Raw genomic sequence first — 18,943 nt, forward strand, 5'->3', positions numbered from 1 at the left:
CTTAAATATATTTTGTTAAGCTATCAAAACTACTTCCACCATCATTATAGTAGACTGTATTTTTATGAGAGTAATTAAATATTTTTACACTCGGAAAAATAATTGACTAACAATTTCAACTTGATTTAAGCCATATGGAGCTTAAATGCTTAAGACATCTCAAGAACATGAGAGTAAATTAAAATTAGACTAAATCACTGGAGGATAAACTGTAATTTGCCCAATGTTTAACTAACACCAACTATAAAACACACTTACTTTTACTAAAAGTCATCACCTTTCTAAATACTTGTGTACTGTGCATTATTAAGAAGCTACCATGGATTCAATTCCATCGTAAATACTAGTGTTTATATTTAGCTAATTATTTTTATTGAAGTATATGATTTCGACTTGTTATAACTCTTTTCTTAGAGGATTAGCTTAATTATCTAATCTATATAATAGGTCATACCAAGTTTTCTGTCTACCTATAGCCTAAGGGCTCATAATTAATAAAATAAAAAATTATTTTATTAAGAACCCATGGGACTACTCATCATCTAATTCATCCCATGCCTAAGAATTGATTACTTTCTAATCAAACATAGAAACAGATGCAATTTTTTTCCCTGTTTTTGACTAAATTGTGTCATCAAAGTGATCAGTAAACTTAAAATTGCCGCTACCTTTTCATGGCAATTAAATCAGGATTAATAGTTAATTACCTAAAGCCGCTTTTTTTGGCCTTTTAACCTTAAATTAATCATGCACCACTGAAAGCTACTCAAGCATATCTATCAAATATATTTCATGATGTTGTTGTATCTATTAAAAAATATTGACACTAGATTTTTAATTTTGAACAAGTGCTATATAAAACCAAAACAAAAGAAAATAATTATTTATAGGCCTATCTATTCTCTTCGAATCCAATTCTCCACACACTCGATTACCTTGGAAATTATTTGATAATAGTCAATTGATTTCAGTAAGTCTAATCCTTTTTTCACCCAAGACTCTAAAACAACATCGACAAATGAAATGCAGAACTTAAAAGAGGGTAGAAAATATTACAGCAATGTCATGATCAACAGAATGCATTCACGTCGCATCATAGGAATATTATTTGTCATGGTCAACGTTCAATTCGTCACCTTCCTTGGTTTTCTCTCTCGTTTTGTGGCATTTACAGTCAAAATCAAGGACTAAGACAAAGGAGTTTGGTAGAGAGAATTAGTTTTTGACAAATTAACCCTCTCAAAAACAATTTCTCTGAGGTTTCTAGTAAGCTTCAAAATTGAAATCAAATCTAGGTGAATTTGGCCGCTGTTTGATATAACTCAACAAAACTCTTGAACAATTTCAAAATATAAGTCTCTAAATTGAGAAATAATTAAGAATCTTACAAGTTAGATTCCTATTGATAAACATAGGCAAGCCTTTTAACATACTTCTCATTGTATTCACCAATTTCTTTTTCTAAAATTGATTACCTAGTATAACTTATTATGGAGAAACCGCTAAACTGAACAGATTTTTATAAGTAAGTCATTGAATGGGACAACGAAACAACTTTCAAATCAAAAAATTAATTTAGCAATTTACTTAGCGACTTATAAATTTCTAAGTTGTCGTACTGAAAAGCAAGTTATGTTTGAAAATCATTGTCCAATTTAACGGTTTGTTGAGTTAGATCCCACGTAGTAAAATTCATCTATCTTCATATTTAGCGCAAGAGTTAAAATAGTCTAAAACTCCTAAATAGTTGGATACTAGTAAAAATTTATATTTGTTTGAGAGAGTGAATAGAAGTAATTTTATGACCCATTTAGATAATATTTGGTCGCTAGAAAGTGAAAAAAATAATAATTAATTTTTAAGAACTTCTATACTTTTGATATTCAATTATAAAAAGTAAATTAAAAAATAATAATTATCTTACCTACCAAAAATAGCTCCACTCATTTCACCTAAGTATGTGAATTTACAGCAGAGCTTTTGTCGGCAGACTTTTGTCTTCCCGACTTTAATTTGTCTACTTTAGAGTCGGTGGCGATTTCCTTTTACACCACCGACTTTACTGATTTATTCCGTTGCGCATGCTGTGCCGGCCTCCTCCTAATTCAAAGAAAGGACATCTAGAAGGCGGCAGAAGTCTCTTAATCGTTACCGATTTGATTCTCCGGAGACGGCTTCCAATTTCCATTAGAAGTCAGCAGTGTGTGTCAACGTCTACAGACTTAAATCGTTTACTGACATGTTTTGACCCTTCCCTCCTCCCCTTTTTTCTTGTTCATTCTTTTCTTACCTTTTCTTTAATGGGTGATATTTAAACCATATCCTGATGTAGCTTAGGCATAACTCTGAACCAGAAGTAAACTAATCTAGTTTCTAAACAGTAGTTTACCCCCCCCCCCCCCCCCCCCCCAAAACTAGTTTAGGAGCCTTTCATCCAATATCTTATATCTGCTATAAAATCTAACTATTATTTTGCCTTTGAGAATAATCATTGTCTTTCTCCTCTCTAAGTGTAATCATGACAACAATCAAACGGCATAGTTTTCTAAACCAGTTTAAGCTAGTGACCTTGTTCCCCTGTGACCTGATCTTTGTGACAATACATACATGTTAGATCAGAAGGTAAGGATGGATAAGCTTTAGTATCATTTTTTTTAGCATATATTTGAAACAGCACAAGAGCATGGATATGTTATCTAATTACTCTTGAGCAAAGTGTAGAATTATGTGCAGCTTATCATTCATATGAAAAGAAAGTCTGAAATAGAACTCCAATATTATGGGACATACAGAGGCTTGCAACCAGTTCATTTTATCGCCCTTCTTCCAAATTTCTTGATGCACTGACGTAATGCTAAACCTTATGCAATTGACAATGAATTCAGGATTTGGATTTGTTTCATGGATTTGGTTTGGTATGAAGGCCCTCTGAGTGAGCTAAGATAGGAGGGCCTGGTTCTGTTGGTTGAGTGTCTGGAGTTTCTTCTTAAGCTTCTCTTGCATTATGATATCTATGCAAGAGAAATAAAAAAACCTTAGGATATCTATGCAGGAGATGAAACGGCCTGCCTTTTAAGTTTTATAAAATATTAATTGAGGAAGTATTATTTTGAAACCTTTTAGGAGAAGTGTTGTGTAACCAAAGAGACCTTACTAGGAGGTTTTTATAATTTAATTATATTTATTTTTAAAATTTATAATAATAGATTTTTAATATGTTTGTTAAAATAAAATATATATCGATGGTAGAAAATATATGCGCTCAATTTATATGCTAAACTTAAATATAATTATATTATAAAAATCCCACCTGGCCACCATACTATACTTCTGTAGTTTGTGGGGTTGGCCAAAGAAAAGAATACTACCCTCCTGAATGCCCAGCCGCAAGTGAATTGCTTCTGTAGTGGTTGTGTGGGGGCAAGATGATCAAGGGATTAGGGGAAAAAGGAGTAAGAAAAATAATCAAAGTGCTTATATTATCTCACACAAGTGGGTAGTTTTCTTTACTCTTCTAACATGAAAAGCTATTCATGTGAGTGGGATTGTATCATTGCTTAACAATCATGTGGTGTTCCACTAAAGAATATTACAAACAACATCACATGAACTGTGAGGGAGACCATATGTTATGCATACTGAGACTGTATAATGGGGCTAGATTACTGCAGACATGCAAATGATCAGCAAAGTCAGCCACTTATCTAGTTGCCACATTCTTCTGCCAGTAAAAATTGACACAGAGGTGTCTGCAAATAAGTTTCCTGTCCAAGTGTCCCAAAGAACTTTTAATCAAAAAAGAAAGAAAAGAAAAAAGGTTTCACGAAGAACTACAGTGTAGCATTTCCACGTGTACTTAAATTACACTGTATTAAGATAAGATCTAGGAATAGCTCCACAGCAGTAATAGATGCAGTCTTCAAAATGCTTCTTAGAAGGTATTTAGGTTACATTCCTTGCCTTGCAAGGCCTTTCATGTTTGGAGATGGAACTGTGAATCTACAATGTCATCAGAAGTACAAAAGGCTCAGGTGTCATTTCAGATTGTTAGGTTGCTGCAATTTGTTCACCAGGCTTCAATTAGTTCATCAAGCAAGATCCAAAGTAGCAGTTAAAGGAAAAATATAATTAGGAATGTCAGCCTCAAAAAGTCCTTTTACAAAATTGACAACCACTGTAAACCCATAAACAAAAGAGAGGTACATAAAACATTGCAGAATTTATAGATGAAAGAAATATGTCCAGAAAAGGAGAAAATAATGAGAAAGAAAATGAACTACTGTATAAAAAAAAAAGGCATAAAGAGAAAAATTGTAGTAAATAAAGCATGAAGGATATTAGCAAGTGCAAGGTGTCCAGCAATGATGCTCACTCCATATTCTTCCTCCATAGAGTATATCTTATCATGGACGCACATTTAATGACATACAGGAACTATTGACAGCTATTGTGATGCATTGCTCAGCATATGAACAGATGTTAGCAGATACTAGAGACCAGACAGACCAGACTACCAGGAAATTTCAGTGAGGCAAAACATTGTTGAGATTTGAAATAGTAATCCAGTCATACATCTAAATTATCATTTCCATCTGCCCAAGCAATAATATTAATAGCACAGTTCCAAAAGGTATCTCTGGGAAAATCTTGCCGGTTTTCCAGACCGTACTCCATCTGCATTTTACTTCACAATCTTATTGATGGCAGTCAGGTGAAATGATTGCTACCAGGTATACTTTGCAACAATGATGTTCTCAACCCAAGTAGGCTCAATTTTTATCTGCAGCAAAGCTTCTTTTCCATTGATTCCAGCTCTACAGAAACTTGCAAAAATGCATTTGTTGCCACTTTTCAGAACTTGCAAGTATATCATTAAATATTCTTAGGCCAACAAGATAAAATGTTAAGTATGTTTCAGTTGCTGGAGTAACACAAGTAGAAGAATCTTAAAAAGATATTTGGAGTATAGATCCAAAAAGGTCAACAACGTAAGGACTAAACCGTGCATTGCCAAATTAACTTAATGGTGCAGATAAGATGCTCAATAAACAGAAAGTGATCTCCAGAACTACAGTAATAGGGAATCCAATTATTGTGCAGAAGAGAATCACAGGGCAGGACAATGTTGTCAATATCACCTAAATATACATTGCATGACTAAAATAACATGAGTCATATGCGGTTATCATGAACTTGCTGGACCACTCATGCAAGTTGGGCAGACGAAAGATTGAGCTTTTATGGGAATGGCAAACAAACATCCAGTTGAAAGGCACAACCTGAATACACACTACAAGTTGATCGCCGTTGCTGTTTATATATAAACAAAATATCATACTCCTATGCTATATATGCCTTAAACTCGAGAAAATCTTAATCAGAACAACAGAATTATCAGCAAACAACTGACCCAAACAGGGAAGGTAGCATTTTTCACAGTTCTCTGTAATCCTCGTGTGACACCAACATAGTACATTATGGAAGAAAACAGGAAAGGGAAGAAGCAGTATTGTCCCACTGAGAGGAATTCCATGTGACAAAACTAATATAGAACAAAAGGTGCGCGATTCCCAGAACATCTACTAATAAAAGTAAACAATAGAACAAAACATGGGTCATTTTAACACTGAAGAAGGGATTAAGATCAAAAGTTACTCGTGAAGCTTGATATGACATCTGAATAAAATGGAAATTTCCAATCAACTAGATTTCCAAATAATAATATTTTTCCATTTTTACTATACATATTTTTGAGGACACAAGAACATTAAGCCTACATCAAAATTTCTTCTTCACAGTACAATTATACTGCTAAAGGAACAGTTTTGCCATCTCATCGAACAACTATCAATTCGGCTTGGATCTAACAAACTAGTTTCTTCTTTCTTTTCAACTTCTCGTAAAATTACACTTGCACACCATGATCGTGGCAACCCAACAATTCCAATCAATGGTAGAACACAACAGGAGGAACCTTAAATCCAGATTCATTAAGAAATGGTATTACCTGCGGCCTCTCGGACAAGTCACGGTAAAGCGCATACTCCGCTTCGTAGTCATGCAAATCAAGCTCCCCCTTCTGGTTTGTATGGTAATGGTGTTTTGCCTCCACCGCCTTCCCAAACCCAAAGACGCTAACTTTATCACAAATCCCAGCTGCAAGCATCACCGCCTGCAACCCCGACGAGTAATGGAACATCACCTCATCATGGGCCTTCCCCCACTCCTCCGGCGGCCTACCTGTCTCCTCCACAAACCTCTTCAAAGAGTAATATTTTACAATCCTCGCACAGAGGAGATCAAATCGAGCGTCCGTGATAAGGAGAGGAGATTTGTGGGAAGAGTTGCAAACGGTGTAGTCAAGCAAGTGCGCAGCTTGGCAAATGTACATTATTATGGGGATGTTTTCGCCATAGGGGTGGCAAAAGCAACCCTTTCTTCGAGCACAGCCGTGGAGGATGTTGCTGTTGACGAAGGAGAGGTGGGTCTTGGATCCCACGTTGCGAAGGTAGCCGTCGACGGGGGCGTTGTTGAGGCGGATAACGAGATCGTGGCCGTCGATTTGGTCGCCGTAGTTGGATTTCAAGAGGATGCCACTGTTCCCGACGACGGCACAGGAGGGGACCCGACTATTTCCCGTGGAGCCGCCGTAGTGGAGATCGAGGGGTCGCTTGACAAGGTCAACGAGTTCGGACATTATTGGAGGATGAAACCGGCGGCGACGGTACCAGTCGCGGAGGGCGCGGCGGAAGTCGGGGAGGAGGAACTGGTCCTTAGGGTAAAAGATACGGCTCGGGAACCGGTCGAGTCGATCGCGGTGGTTTTCGCGCCGCCACGCGGATCGGGACCGGGCACTCCGGCCAGTGACGGAGGCGGGGAAGTTGCCGTCGAGGAGGTCGTCGACGTCCTTACGCATCGCCGCCTCGCCGGGGTCGATGGCGGAGAGGGCAAGGAGAGTCGCGTTGAGATTCGTGTCCGCCGCCGCCGCCGCGGCGACGGCAACGGCGGCAGTGCCGCCGCATATGCCCCGGCGGAGCGCTACGCGGAAGCTGAGCACGGAGAAGAGGGCGATTAGCACCAGGAGGCTAAACGGCAAGCGCAGAGACCGCTTCATCTCGTGCCCTAAATCGATAAAGATCCCGAAGAAACCGCCATTCCCGTCGAGGAAAACGTAAGAAAGCCACGAATCCGAGAATTCTTGCAACTTGGTCCAGAAAAGATTCCACCTTTGCGAGCTTTTCCTCCTCCTCTCAGGGTTAGGAGAACGGGATTTCGGCCGCCATTAGAAGAGAGCTTGGATCGAGCTCGGAGCTACGAGCTCGAAGAGACGGCCAATGGCAAAGTGGGTTGCAAAGTGGAGTTCGCTTTTTATCGAAGGGCTCGGGATTTAAAAATTAGGGGGCAGCTTACTTAAGCTTTACTTTTGGGGTTTGGTCCGGTTTTAGCCTCTTATAAGTAAGCTTTGGATATCAGTATACGGGATCTCCTCCACCCCGACTAATGGATCCTCTGCATCTCAGGATTCGTACGACGCGGCAGAATTTGATTTGCCAGGTACCGAGTGTACCAAGTCCTGCATATAGTAGCGTACCGAATCCCATTTCTTTACGCGGGCGGCTACGTCGGATGAGGTGACGTGGTGGGTGGACCAATTACTTTGGAGTCTAACATTCTGGGCAGGATCCGAAATCCCCTGTTCTTGCCTTCTCCGAGTAGTATGTTTCCAACCACAAGCCCTTCTTTTTTGGGGTAGGGAGAATGGGAGATGGTCTTTGATTATTATTTTTCCTATCTGCATCTTAATTAAGCATAAATTTTCCTGGCTGTTGTTGTTATAGGTCCATGGGAAGTCAAGAGGAGGCTTGGGATGTAGATTTATGGAGGGTCCCATGAATGTGATGGGTGGTATCCTTCCATTAGTGTAATGGTTTCAATAACAACAATTTTGGAGCCCATATAAGTTGATCCTCGAGCACACCATAACAGTGTTTCTTCTGATACGGCGCCACCCTCCAATCTTGACCATGGTATGCAGTCTAAGTTTCCAACCAACTATGAGCCAAAATTGTTTATTATTATTAAGGGATGAAAGGGTCTTTATTCATTCGTTCGTTTTGTATACTACCTTGCCTTGGAAATGACGTTAATGTCGTTGATTCCTAGATGGACACGCAATTGTTAGTTTTCTGACAGGAATAACCGAGGGAGCTCTGCTCTGGGGAAGCTTCTCCTCGAGCTGTCCTTTCTTCTCTTATATGATTCATTGGATTGGATCCATTTATTTATTCTTATACATGATAGGATGCAGCCTAGTTGGATAAGAGAAAGGACAGGCAGACCAATGGGTGAAAAGAAAAAAAATTAGGATGAGTATGGATCAAAAAGGTTATCAACTGCGTCACGGATTCTGGAAGATAAGGAAAGCTCTTTCTAAGGAAAGCGTTTGGTGGCTGTCCACGTTACATGGGTGCAGAAATCTTTCACAGGAAGATGAAATGACTTCATTATAATTCCACATCCAGAAAAAATTATAACCCTGCCCCAGGAAAACCAGGGCCTCATGTTCCTTTTCTGCTTTCCCATAATTAACTACTGAAGGCATACAAGAGTCTGAATATAATTCCAGAAAGTATGTGGTAATCAGAGTTTCTGCAAGCAGCACAAAAAGGAATAGGAATTTCCAAATTACATTCAGAATTGCAAATGGAATGTACAGTGTTCATCACAGCAAATCTTTGATCTAGACTAATTGCCTCGTGGGATTAACGACCAGAAATTATAACTATAGTTTTTCTGATCAAAGGAAAAAATCACAGATTGACGTAAGTACGTGTTGTGCCTATAGTTATGAGAGATGCGGCGTGGCTGCACGTTCCAGTTACACATTTGCTACACCAACTACATATGCATTCCAAGCATCTTGCTGATGGAAAGACGACAATTCTTCATACTTGACATCACGACCAACAGTAAATTCTTCCACATTTTCACTTAGCTGGGTGCTTGGCATCTCTCTGATCCAAAAATGTATGGATTTGAATCCAGCCTCCTCCAAACAGTCCTTGATTTCTGGTAGCGACCATCTGCAAGAGCAAATTTTAATAGACTTAATCCAACCCAAGTATTCACACCAAGAAGAGCACTTGAGAAATGAGATTTTTAGTAGTTAAGGATTTTACTTTCATTCTTTTATATACTGCTGTATCACGAACTACAAAAACAGTCCATTATCATTTTCTAGATACAGAAGTTATCAAAATCCACAGGAAAAAGAATCCACAAGCATTCTTTCGCAATTGGAAGGTCCAAAACATATGCAATAGAATGAAATTGCACAATATCCAACTAGTCGCCCAAATCAACCTAGCAAGTAGTGGACGCAAGTCTTTGAGAGGCATCAACACTGTTCTCCTTATGATGCTTCTTTAGGGACACTTGTATTCTTTTGCCTTGATAATTTCTTACAGAATTTTCAGACAGCAAGCCTGACGGAATTTTCTATGTTTATGTCATAACTAAGCTAAGATATGGATTAAAAGGTTAGACATAAGCATTTGTTAGCGAGGCAATAAATGAAAGAAAAATTTATGCAGATTCAACTCTACATGAACTCTACGTGTCAATTTAGTGACAATTTTAAATCCACAAATAACCATCATGCAAATGTTCAAGAAAACCACAAATTTGTTTAAATTATGAAGTGGTAAAATCAAATGGTATATAGTCATACATTCACTGGAGGGAGTATTATAGATGCAACTTACAAGCGCCAATGATATGTAAAAGCATGTCGTATTATCTTCTTATTTCCAAGATGGAAGTGGAGGCTGATTTTTGTTCGGCGATTTAAGATATCAAACTCTGCTTGCTCCCAGATATACTGCATTCATAGATAAAAGTGAGGGAAAATCTCCAAATATCTTTCTGAGAGCTTAAGAAACAATTTAAAATATGAAAGAAGCTCTAGCAATGAGCGAGAAAACCAAGTAGGCAAAGACTCCAAGCCCCTCTCTGCTAATAAATCTTTTAAGATTAAGTGATGTAAAGTCAATGTTAACTTGCTTAGTAGATTGTCTTTCTGACAGCAGATGTTGTTATATGTCTCCCTGACTCTATCTATATACAGGAGATCAAATTTCTTTTTGTTTTTCAAGAAGAGTGCTAGTCTGTCTCTTTTACGACTTGGTTTGGAAATACTAGGCACTTTGATAAGTAGAAAAAAGGAAACTCCCAAATTATCTCACAGGACTTACAGTAAAGTTGGAGAATTTCCTCTGGAGCCGTAGCTTGCATTCTGATGATCTACCTCCATATAAGTCCATTACAAATATACCACCATTTTTTGACAATGTTCTAAAAGCATGCCTGAAGTACAAAACTAATTCTGAACGTCTTTGGAGGCAACAACAGCTATAATTGAATGCACAGACAATGTCTCTGCTGGGCAGTGCAACCTGTAACATGGTCGAACTTGTTGAGCTCACCGGAAAGGAAGAATCTGATTTAGTCAGCTCGACAGTTTCTGAAGAACTATCTTCCTCACTTAAAGCAACAACTCTCATGAGATCTTCAACTTCACATTTGACGATGCAGGCTTCATGCGGCTGCAAAACATTTCCATGGAAAAGGGAGATTCTCGAATACCCATCCACCCCAACTTTATTTAGATTATTCTCAAGGCACCAGTTAAGTGCCTCAAGATCCAAATCTAGACCCACTGATGTTCTTCTTGGGTCACTGCGGAGCCATTCCGTACTGCCAAAGTGATAAGAAAATCAACTTTACAACTTCCATTGAAGTTAATATTTCAAAGAAGTGAAAGCTACGCATAAAATTACATGCAGTCCTTATAATATCTGGAATTCACAGACAAGATTCCAGACTAGAATAATCTTTTCTATGTTATAAGCAGATAAGAAAACCAAGACACCACAAGACGCTCGTAAGAATGCCCTAAAGAACGACTTCGTTGCATTATTGCATCTCATAAAGCATAAAAAGTCCCCTAGTGCCCCCATTTACGTTCACTACTGGCCATCCTATCCAATAGAATGAGCATAAAACGTCAATTTTTCACGATCAAATAAAAATTTCAAAATTATATTCCATTAACCAAATAGCTACCAGTTTCTCCACATTCCTCAGTTAAATGCACAGCGCACTCCAAATGGCAAAGAACATATAAAATAGAACCGAGAAATGACATCCACACCTGAGAAGCGCGGTGCCGCAAAAGTCTTCTTGCAAGTGGATTGGGAACCTTCCACCAACGTACATCAAGAAGAACTTTTGCATGTAGCTAATGTCTCCCTTAGGAGACTGCATAAATTCCAGCAAGGTGCATTACTAAGTAAAGTTTCTAAGTCAAAGCGAGGAAAAGGAAGGGGGAGATGAGATGTTCGACGAAATGCCAACCTGGACCGATATCTGATAGAGATGGAACTTAGATGGAGATCCAATGGGACAATCCTCCTCGTGTCCTTGTTCTTGTTCTTCTTCCTCTTGTATGAAGTCGGCGTCGTCCTTGTCGTCCTCTTTTCCGGGTGACGATGGGAGGTTATAAGCGGAGGAAGGCAAGGAGTCGTCGCCGTCTTCGTCATCCCCCTTAGGAAGAAGGTGACGAGATCTCTGTGACTCTCTTTGCTTCTTCCCGCGCTTCCCCATCTTTGCCGCGCTCGTAGGTTTGTCTGTCGGCGATGAGGTAAGGTCCTCGAACTCTCGAAGGCGGCTGCTCTCACACTCTACCACTTCTAATTACGTGCAGTGCACGTGCGGTAGCACGCTTCCTCTGTACACTCGTATCGGGCTTTCCTTTCTTAGCGGGCCGGCCTGATAGGCCCATAGATACTCTAAAAAAAGAGCTTGGATTCCCATTTCCCAACTCGCGGCTTGGTTCGATTTCAGAGATCAAACGTCGAACGCCATGGAGGAGACCCCACCACAACCGCTGGCAGAGAAGCCGGCGCCGGCACCGGCACCGTCATCATCGGAGGCACCACCAACTACTACGGCGGCTTCACCACCACAAACCTCAACTCCGACCCCATCTCAACCCCCTCCTCCAGCCCCCGAACCACCTCCGCCCTCATCTTCCACTTCTACTCCCACAATCACAACCCAAAACCCTCAAAATCTCCAAATCCCTACCCAAAACCAACCCCAAGCACAGCAGAGGCTGTCTCTTGGTCGAATCCGACCCCAATCTCCATACCCCCACTTCTCCTCCTCCCCGTCCTCCTCCTCGTCCTCTGCGCCTTCTTCGTCTTCTTCGTCTTCTTCTTTTCCTATTCCATCGTCCTCGTCCTCTCCTTCTCTGGTGCAGAGAGGCGGGCTCGCCATTGGGGTGCCAGCTCACCATCCACGTGCTTCGCAGCCGCCCGTGACATTGCCCCCCTTTGGCCCATCGCCATCATTTAGCCAACCGTTTAGTCCGTTGCATAGGGGAACGGAGCAGTCTCCGGCGTCTAATGCCCAGGTGGGGTTTGAGATTTTGCCTTCTTGTTTGACTCCTCTTCCCTCAGTTGTTTACTATGGACTTTGCAGTATTAGTGGCATTTCTCTGTTTTTGCCATGACATTTCTAAGTTATGTGCTGATATATGTACTATCCAAGGATTGGTAATAATTGCTACTTGTTAGCGTTCTATTCTATGCATCATTGGAAAGAAAGAAATAAGTACCTATAGGAGTATTAGACTTTCTGTTTAGACAATCAATGAACTGAAATTTCAAGTAGTGGTAGGATCTGCAGAATTTGCTAGCTCAGTATAACAAGGATAGACATAACAATTCTCCCTATTTTTATCTTCTTATCATAAAAATCATTTGTATTTAGAGCTATATAGGCTTCACAATGCTTCCAATATAATTAAATCAATCTACTAGATTATATCCTTGTTTACTATGTTGTATTATTCCTTACTGGATATAGACCGCTGAATATGTTGGTTCCACTTTTAGCTTCATTTTTTGCTTTCAAAGTATTGTTTGAGCAGGCTCTTAAAATTGGATGTCCAACTGAAACGATCTTTCACTTATTTCCTGAACTTAGTGCTGACATTTGTAATTTCAACAATACTTGAAAAGAAATTAGAGTTAGTTTGATTTTGAAGCTTATCTGCCCTGCAGTAGGACATGGCCTCTTTGTTTTGAGGTTCTTAACCTTTAATTTAATGATTTGGCTACTTAGTACTGTGTTTTAATTTGTCATAGAGTTTCCTAGAGTTTTTGACTCTTTTAAGTCTACCCATAATTTTTTACACTTTAGTTTATTTCTAAACTTAAATATAAAAGTATGTGTGTTTGGAACTGCTAACCCGGTTAACAATATTTAAATATAAGTCACTGATTGAATTAGTGACTTATATAGAAATTTCAAATCCTTTTAAAAAGTTATCAAATCTGAGGGAGGACTTTATATGTAAGATGATGATCTGACTTATATTTGAAAGTCAATGAACCAAAAAATAATTTATATAGAAATTTCTCTCTGACACCCGGCAAACTTTTTGGAGGATTTGAAAATTCTATATAAGTTGCTGATTTAGTGTATGACTTATATTTGAAAGTCGCAAATTCAGTCAGCGACTTATTCTCCAAACACACTAGTCTCGTATTTAAGTTTTGAAATATATTAGACACATAAAAGAAATTTTTAAGAGAGCTAGTTTGGTCAAGAACTCAGTTTCCTAGGCTATAATTATCTTATGCATTGAAGTGCATAATTTTTTTTTGAAGTTTACTTATTTAGTATCATTTGTTGTTTACCAATTACTCTGATTTTGACTTTCAGGTCAGACAACCAATGCCAGGTATTCAGAATATCGGAATGATTGGCTCTCTTAGTACTGCTTCCCAGATGCGGCCAACTGCAGTTTCAGGTCCCCAACCACAGAGACTTGGTCAACCACCAGTAAGATCAGCTTCTCCATCTGCTAACCAAGCATTAAATCCACAAGTAAGTGAAGAATCTACTTAACATATAATATTATGTAATATAATTTGGACTCTTGCTTGCTTAGAAAACTGCATCTCTCATTGATCCAGCTAAATATAGTTATTCCTTGTTTAGTTAATGGATTAGATAGTAATTTAGATAAATCAATGATCTATGATGTTCCATGTGAAGCTTTTATGATGTGTGTCAACTGGCAAAACATGGTTAGTGGACTCGCGACCCACCTCCCCCCTGCTCTGGCTGGGTGGGATGTTATCATATTAGGCTTATTTGAAGATAATTGTCAAGGCCAGTAATGGTGATTGCATGGGATAATTGATGCAGCGCTCTTATATCCAACTTAGGTGTTGCTTGGCTAGTATTGCTGTTTATTTGCTCAGGTTATATCAATTTGCTAGGAGGCAACCTTTTTAAGTTTTTGTGGAATAATTTGGTTTTATGATTTTATACAAGCATATTTCTTTCATTTCTTATTTCTGCAGAAATTTCCCAGTCATGGTTTATCAAGAGCCTCTTCCATGGCTCCAAATTCTGCATCAGTTTTACCACAGGGTCAGCAACCTGTACAGCAGTCAATGATATCACCTCAGGGAAAGCAAATGCATGCACCTTCTATGCCTTCCTCTTCATATAGGCCACAAGCACAGCCACATGTTCTGCAACCGAGACCATACCATCTCCAACAGTCCCTGCCTGCAACTTCACATCAGCAAAATATGCCGCCATCCCAACAGCACCTGCAACAAAAACAAGTGCATCAGCAGCAACAACAACCACCTTTGGTACCGCATCTAGCACAAGAACAACATAATCAACAATACCTTGCACATAGAAACCAGCAACTACAACAACAGTCTGCTAGAGCTCCTGCATCGACTGCTAATAAATCCAATCCTCCCGTTCTTTTACAGGCTGGGGTTGCCCAATCTGGAACTACCACACCTATTGTTACCACAGATGCTTCAGAATCTGGTACTCACATACTCAGCAAGAGAAGCATCCAGGAATTGGTTAGCCAGGTGCATTACACTTGTCTGACATTATATTTCCATATGGATATTCTGCAATCTTGGTCAATGTTTTTAGAGACAAGAATAATTATGTATACCTTGAATCGTAGGGCCTGTTTTGCACTGTCCATGTTCTATCTTCATCTTTTTCTTTAAATAAAGACACAGAATATAGAGACAATAATCGCACTTAAATAATAGTGAGATATTTTGTCCCCTCTTTCATTTGTTGAATCTTACTTGTCCTTCCACAATGTTAAAAGTGAAGATAAGAAAGAAAAAAGTATTATGCCAAGCAAGAGTATTTAAGTGGAAAAAAAAAATCATACACAGAAAGTAATGGGAAATTTATAGTTGATAAATTGATTTATAAACTCATAAAGGAATCAAAATGAGCCCTTTTTGTGGTGTTAGACTTTAAAGCTCATATGGATAGAAACCTCATCCTGATAAATTTACCATCTTAATTATTTTTCTCAGTTCATCAATTCTCTGCTAATTTTTCCTTGGCGTAAGTCTTGCACATGTTATTGGAGATCTCTGTGAAGGATTATCCTCATACACTTTTCTGTCTTGTAGAACATACTGATAAGAAAGCAGCCATTGGCTTTGAAGTTACAATTTGAGTGCCAACTACTGTGCACCCTTTCTCCATCTTCATTGAAATTATAACTACCACTTAAACTTGACATGCAATCAATTGAAGTTAAGAAGACTTCTACCAAGAATTTTTTTATGATTATCATGGATTTTATTGTATATATGTTTATTGTATATATGTTTTTGTATTTCTGAGGGATTGCAATCACATCTCAATCCAGGTTTTAAACCCACACAACATCCATTTATTGGACATCAGACCGTATTCAGGAAAATTTTATCTGCCAAACTGCCAGTATCAGTCAGGGTTTGGTCAAGGCCAAAAGTCCTGGTACTGGCTACTAGGTATCCATTAGACTTGAATTTCCATCTAACATACTAATTTTTCCTTCAAATTTGACAATTGACATTTTGCACCTAAACAGACTTGACTATTTTATGATTTGGAAGTTACGATCCTGCTTATTTAATGCAATCAGCTAGCGTCAAGTTTACTTGCTATCATGATGGGTTAGGTTTGGATTACTCCTATTGCCTTGATATGGAAATTGATTTAATTGAACATAATCACACCTGACGGATTACAATTGTTCACTTTTGAAGAATGCACCAGACAATAGGCTTCAATCTTCTTCATTGATGTTTCTTCATGCAGATTGATCCATCAGAGAAGTTGGAGTCTGATGTAGAAGATGTTCTCATTGAGATTGCTGAAGATTTTCTCGAATCGGTGAGTTTGGATCTAAAAGCTACAAATTCCCTTCAAGATTGATGAAGATTTCCTTGAATTTGTTAGTTCATTTAAAATGGAGTTCAGGATCTCCTGTTTAAGAAGTTCACAAACATGGTTGTTATTCTCAAGTTTTTATATTTACTGGTTGCCGTCTTCTGTCAATTATCGTTTCATGAACAGATTACCACATATGCTTGCTCCTTGGCAAAGCATAGAAAGTCAACTATGCTAGAATCAAAAGACATACTACTCCATGTTGGTAAGCAGTTTCAGTCTGTTTTTTCATATGACTGATTTTGTCCTCAATACTATTTTCCTCCCAGTTTGTTTTCATATATGGTTGTGTTAGAGCTGTACTTTTCCTTGCAGAGAGGAGCTGGAATATGACAATGCCTGGTTTTGGTGGAGATGAGATCAAATGCTACAAGAAGCAGGTATTGTAAGTTTATATGTGAGATGAATAGAAGGAGAGATCCCTTTCATTTTTTCTATTGCCTTTTTCTCTGCTTTTCCCTTACAATGTCTGATAATCTTCTTTTGGTGAATTTTTTGGGGCATGATGGACAGCACATGAATGATATTCACAAGGAGAGACTCACTGTGGTATGATTCAGTTTCTCTCTCTGCAGAAGTTTTACTCTTTTTTTGTCATACATTCCTCTTATTAATTTTGTGGTTCTATAGTATAGTAGTGTTATATCTTTTTCTATACCCTGGAGAATTCATATGTTTTGCCTATTTACAAGCTTTGAACAAATGAAACTCGGCCCTAGCTGTCGGTTGATGATTGTTCAGTGTGTGATCAAAAGATTCATCCCCTTTTGTGGGGAATAAGATTCATTAGGAGTTAAATTTGTAATTGCTTATCATTTTATTTTTCACATGCTATTCTTCATATTGCTGAAGGAAGTTCATTTAATAACTCTAAAGTGGCAGAATTATTAAACAATAGAATGTTGGTATGCAGTTATTTTTTTCTGTTGCACAGCCAGAGATTGAAGCTAGATCGTCTTAAAGAATAATGAGGATTCAAGGAAATATATCAGCCATAACGGCTATATCATAATTTCTCTAGGAAAAATATCAATAACTGGAGATGAATAGGAAAGAAGAAAAAGAATACATAGAAAGTGGTGTAATTTGACTAATTTCCAATGCAAGTTAGATTGCTCTCTCAACGCCTGCATTTGAAGGACTAGAGGGACATACAATTTTCTATTGTCATTCATACCATTTTTCAATGTATAGCAGAAGCCATCAACTCTTTTATTTGTGAAAGAAACCTAGACATAGATATTCTGCATGCTACCTTGGTTTCAGTCTAATACTGACTTTTTAATTTTTCTTTGGTTGCTAATGTGTGGATGCATCCTACTGTAAATCCTCATTTTGTTGGTCTCCACATCTTCAATGATACACTTGTTTTGTGTTTATTTACAGATTAAAAAATCGATTGGAGCAAGTGATAGCGGGAACACAAAGAATTCTGCTGCTGTGCAAGCTGCAGCTAACCAGAAATCTCACACACCAAAGGCTTCTTTGGTAGGTTCCCCAAATGCATAAAAAACAGTCCAATTCAAGCTAATTGTTTTTTTTTTTTCTGAAATGAATTCAAGCCAAAAAGGTTCACCCTAAGGCCTTTACATATAAGTTGCCTACCGTACCGCAAACTTCTTACCATAGATTGGGATTATGGCCCAATCGACATCAATAATACAAAAAGATGAAATAGATGACATTCTACAACATGGAACATGGGAAAGGCCTGCAGTTGGAGTTGAAGATCCAAAAGTTGTAGCTGTGGTCTGTGGAGTTTGTTCCATTTTCCAAAGGTTTATCTTGTAGCCACAGTTTAATAGCACCAGTCGTATGACATTTCTTAGAACAAGATTTTGGATTTATCGCATGTGGGCTTTATAAATATTTCACATAGTTACAGTAACATCCTGATGTGCATGGGGGACTTGTACTATTTTTTTTTTATCTTATTTTAATTTTAGTAGTAGTAGTAGTTAGTATCTAGTTTTAACCATCACAAGCCAGCTCTTTTATATATGTTAAGGAGATTCCATTGAACATGCGGAAGAATTTGTCTCTTCCACTCCTTAGGGAACAGTTGGAATCTGCTCTTCAGTAGTATATTTGATCCTCACAGTGCAAGTTATAATGTCTGCCTACCAAAAAGTTCTGGTTATAAAACTGCCAGGCCATCGAGATCTAGGTAATTTGACAGCGATTAGTACTTATCCTATCCAAGTATCATCCTCGAGTCATCAAGTAAAACATCCTGCTCATACCAATGACATTATCCAATACATTATCTACATTTCACTAATAAAATACGAACTAAACCTTATATTAATACTCGAGTGGCACGAGTGACGAGTATCCAAGGGTTCTTAGTTGCTACGAGAAGACTAGTGTTTCCGATGCATTGCTTTTAATATGTGGTACCAGGTCCACTGTCAGCATCCCATGGGTGCATGTTCACAAGAGATCGAGAGAGGCAAGCGTCCACGTGGTGTGTCCCCACCTTGCTAGCAAAATTATTATTATTATTATTATTATGAGTCCATTTAAACTAACTATAAATTAAATAATGAGGTCAATTATTTCGGATATATGTTAGTTAGACAACTGGCGT

At 38.4% G+C, this 18,943-nt stretch overlaps 3 protein-coding genes across 10 annotated transcripts; 1 reads left to right on the plus strand and 2 right to left on the minus strand.

Moving 5' to 3' along the window:
- Positions 1 to 3,689: 3,689 nt before the first annotated feature.
- Positions 3,690 to 7,433, minus strand: LOC140768325 (sialyltransferase-like protein 1). 7 transcript variants are annotated; one of them, XM_073108578.1, is made up of 2 exons: positions 6,008 to 7,433; positions 3,690 to 3,764 (listed from the first exon to the last, which is right to left on the minus strand). In XM_073108578.1, the coding sequence occupies exons 1-2, from the start codon at positions 7,112 to 7,114 to the stop codon at positions 3,705 to 3,707; spliced, it is 1,167 nt and encodes a 388-aa protein (XP_072964679.1). In that variant the 5' UTR covers positions 7,115 to 7,433; the 3' UTR covers positions 3,690 to 3,704. The 7 variants fall into 7 exon arrangements, with proteins under 7 accessions (XP_072964679.1, XP_072964682.1, XP_072964680.1 ...); XM_073108581.1 differs by lacking the exon at positions 3,690 to 3,764 and adding an exon at positions 3,917 to 4,055; XM_073108579.1 differs by lacking the exon at positions 3,690 to 3,764 and adding an exon at positions 3,928 to 3,999.
- Positions 7,434 to 8,663: 1,230 nt separating this feature from the next.
- LOC140768395 (uncharacterized) lies at positions 8,664 to 11,664 on the minus strand. The gene is made up of 5 exons (XM_073108657.1): positions 11,416 to 11,664; positions 11,213 to 11,319; positions 10,254 to 10,755; positions 9,765 to 9,880; positions 8,664 to 9,083 (listed from the first exon to the last, which is right to left on the minus strand). Exons 1-5 carry the CDS (start codon positions 11,662 to 11,664, stop codon positions 8,879 to 8,881), a joined length of 1,179 nt encoding a protein of 392 aa, XP_072964758.1. The 3' UTR covers positions 8,664 to 8,878.
- Positions 11,665 to 11,770: 106 nt separating this feature from the next.
- LOC140768394 (transcription initiation factor TFIID subunit 12-like) lies at positions 11,771 to 18,241 on the plus strand. Of its 2 annotated transcripts, XM_073108656.1 has the most exons (9): positions 11,771 to 12,475; positions 13,792 to 13,956; positions 14,439 to 14,738; positions 14,868 to 14,975; positions 16,222 to 16,296; positions 16,480 to 16,558; positions 16,669 to 16,733; positions 16,867 to 16,902; positions 17,740 to 18,241. In XM_073108656.1, the coding sequence occupies exons 1-9, from the start codon at positions 11,924 to 11,926 to the stop codon at positions 17,860 to 17,862; spliced, it is 1,503 nt and encodes a 500-aa protein (XP_072964757.1). In that variant the 5' UTR covers positions 11,771 to 11,923; the 3' UTR covers positions 17,863 to 18,241. The 2 variants fall into 2 exon arrangements, with proteins under 2 accessions (XP_072964757.1, XP_072964756.1); XM_073108655.1 differs by having other exon boundaries at positions 14,439 to 14,975.
- The last annotated feature ends 702 nt before the right edge of the window (positions 18,242 to 18,943 follow it).

This window comes from Typha angustifolia, chromosome 10 (assembly GCF_048772165.1).
Source record: "Typha angustifolia cultivar Huaian chromosome 10, ASM4877216v1, whole genome shotgun sequence".
NCBI lineage: Eukaryota > Viridiplantae > Streptophyta > Magnoliopsida > Poales > Typhaceae > Typha > Typha angustifolia.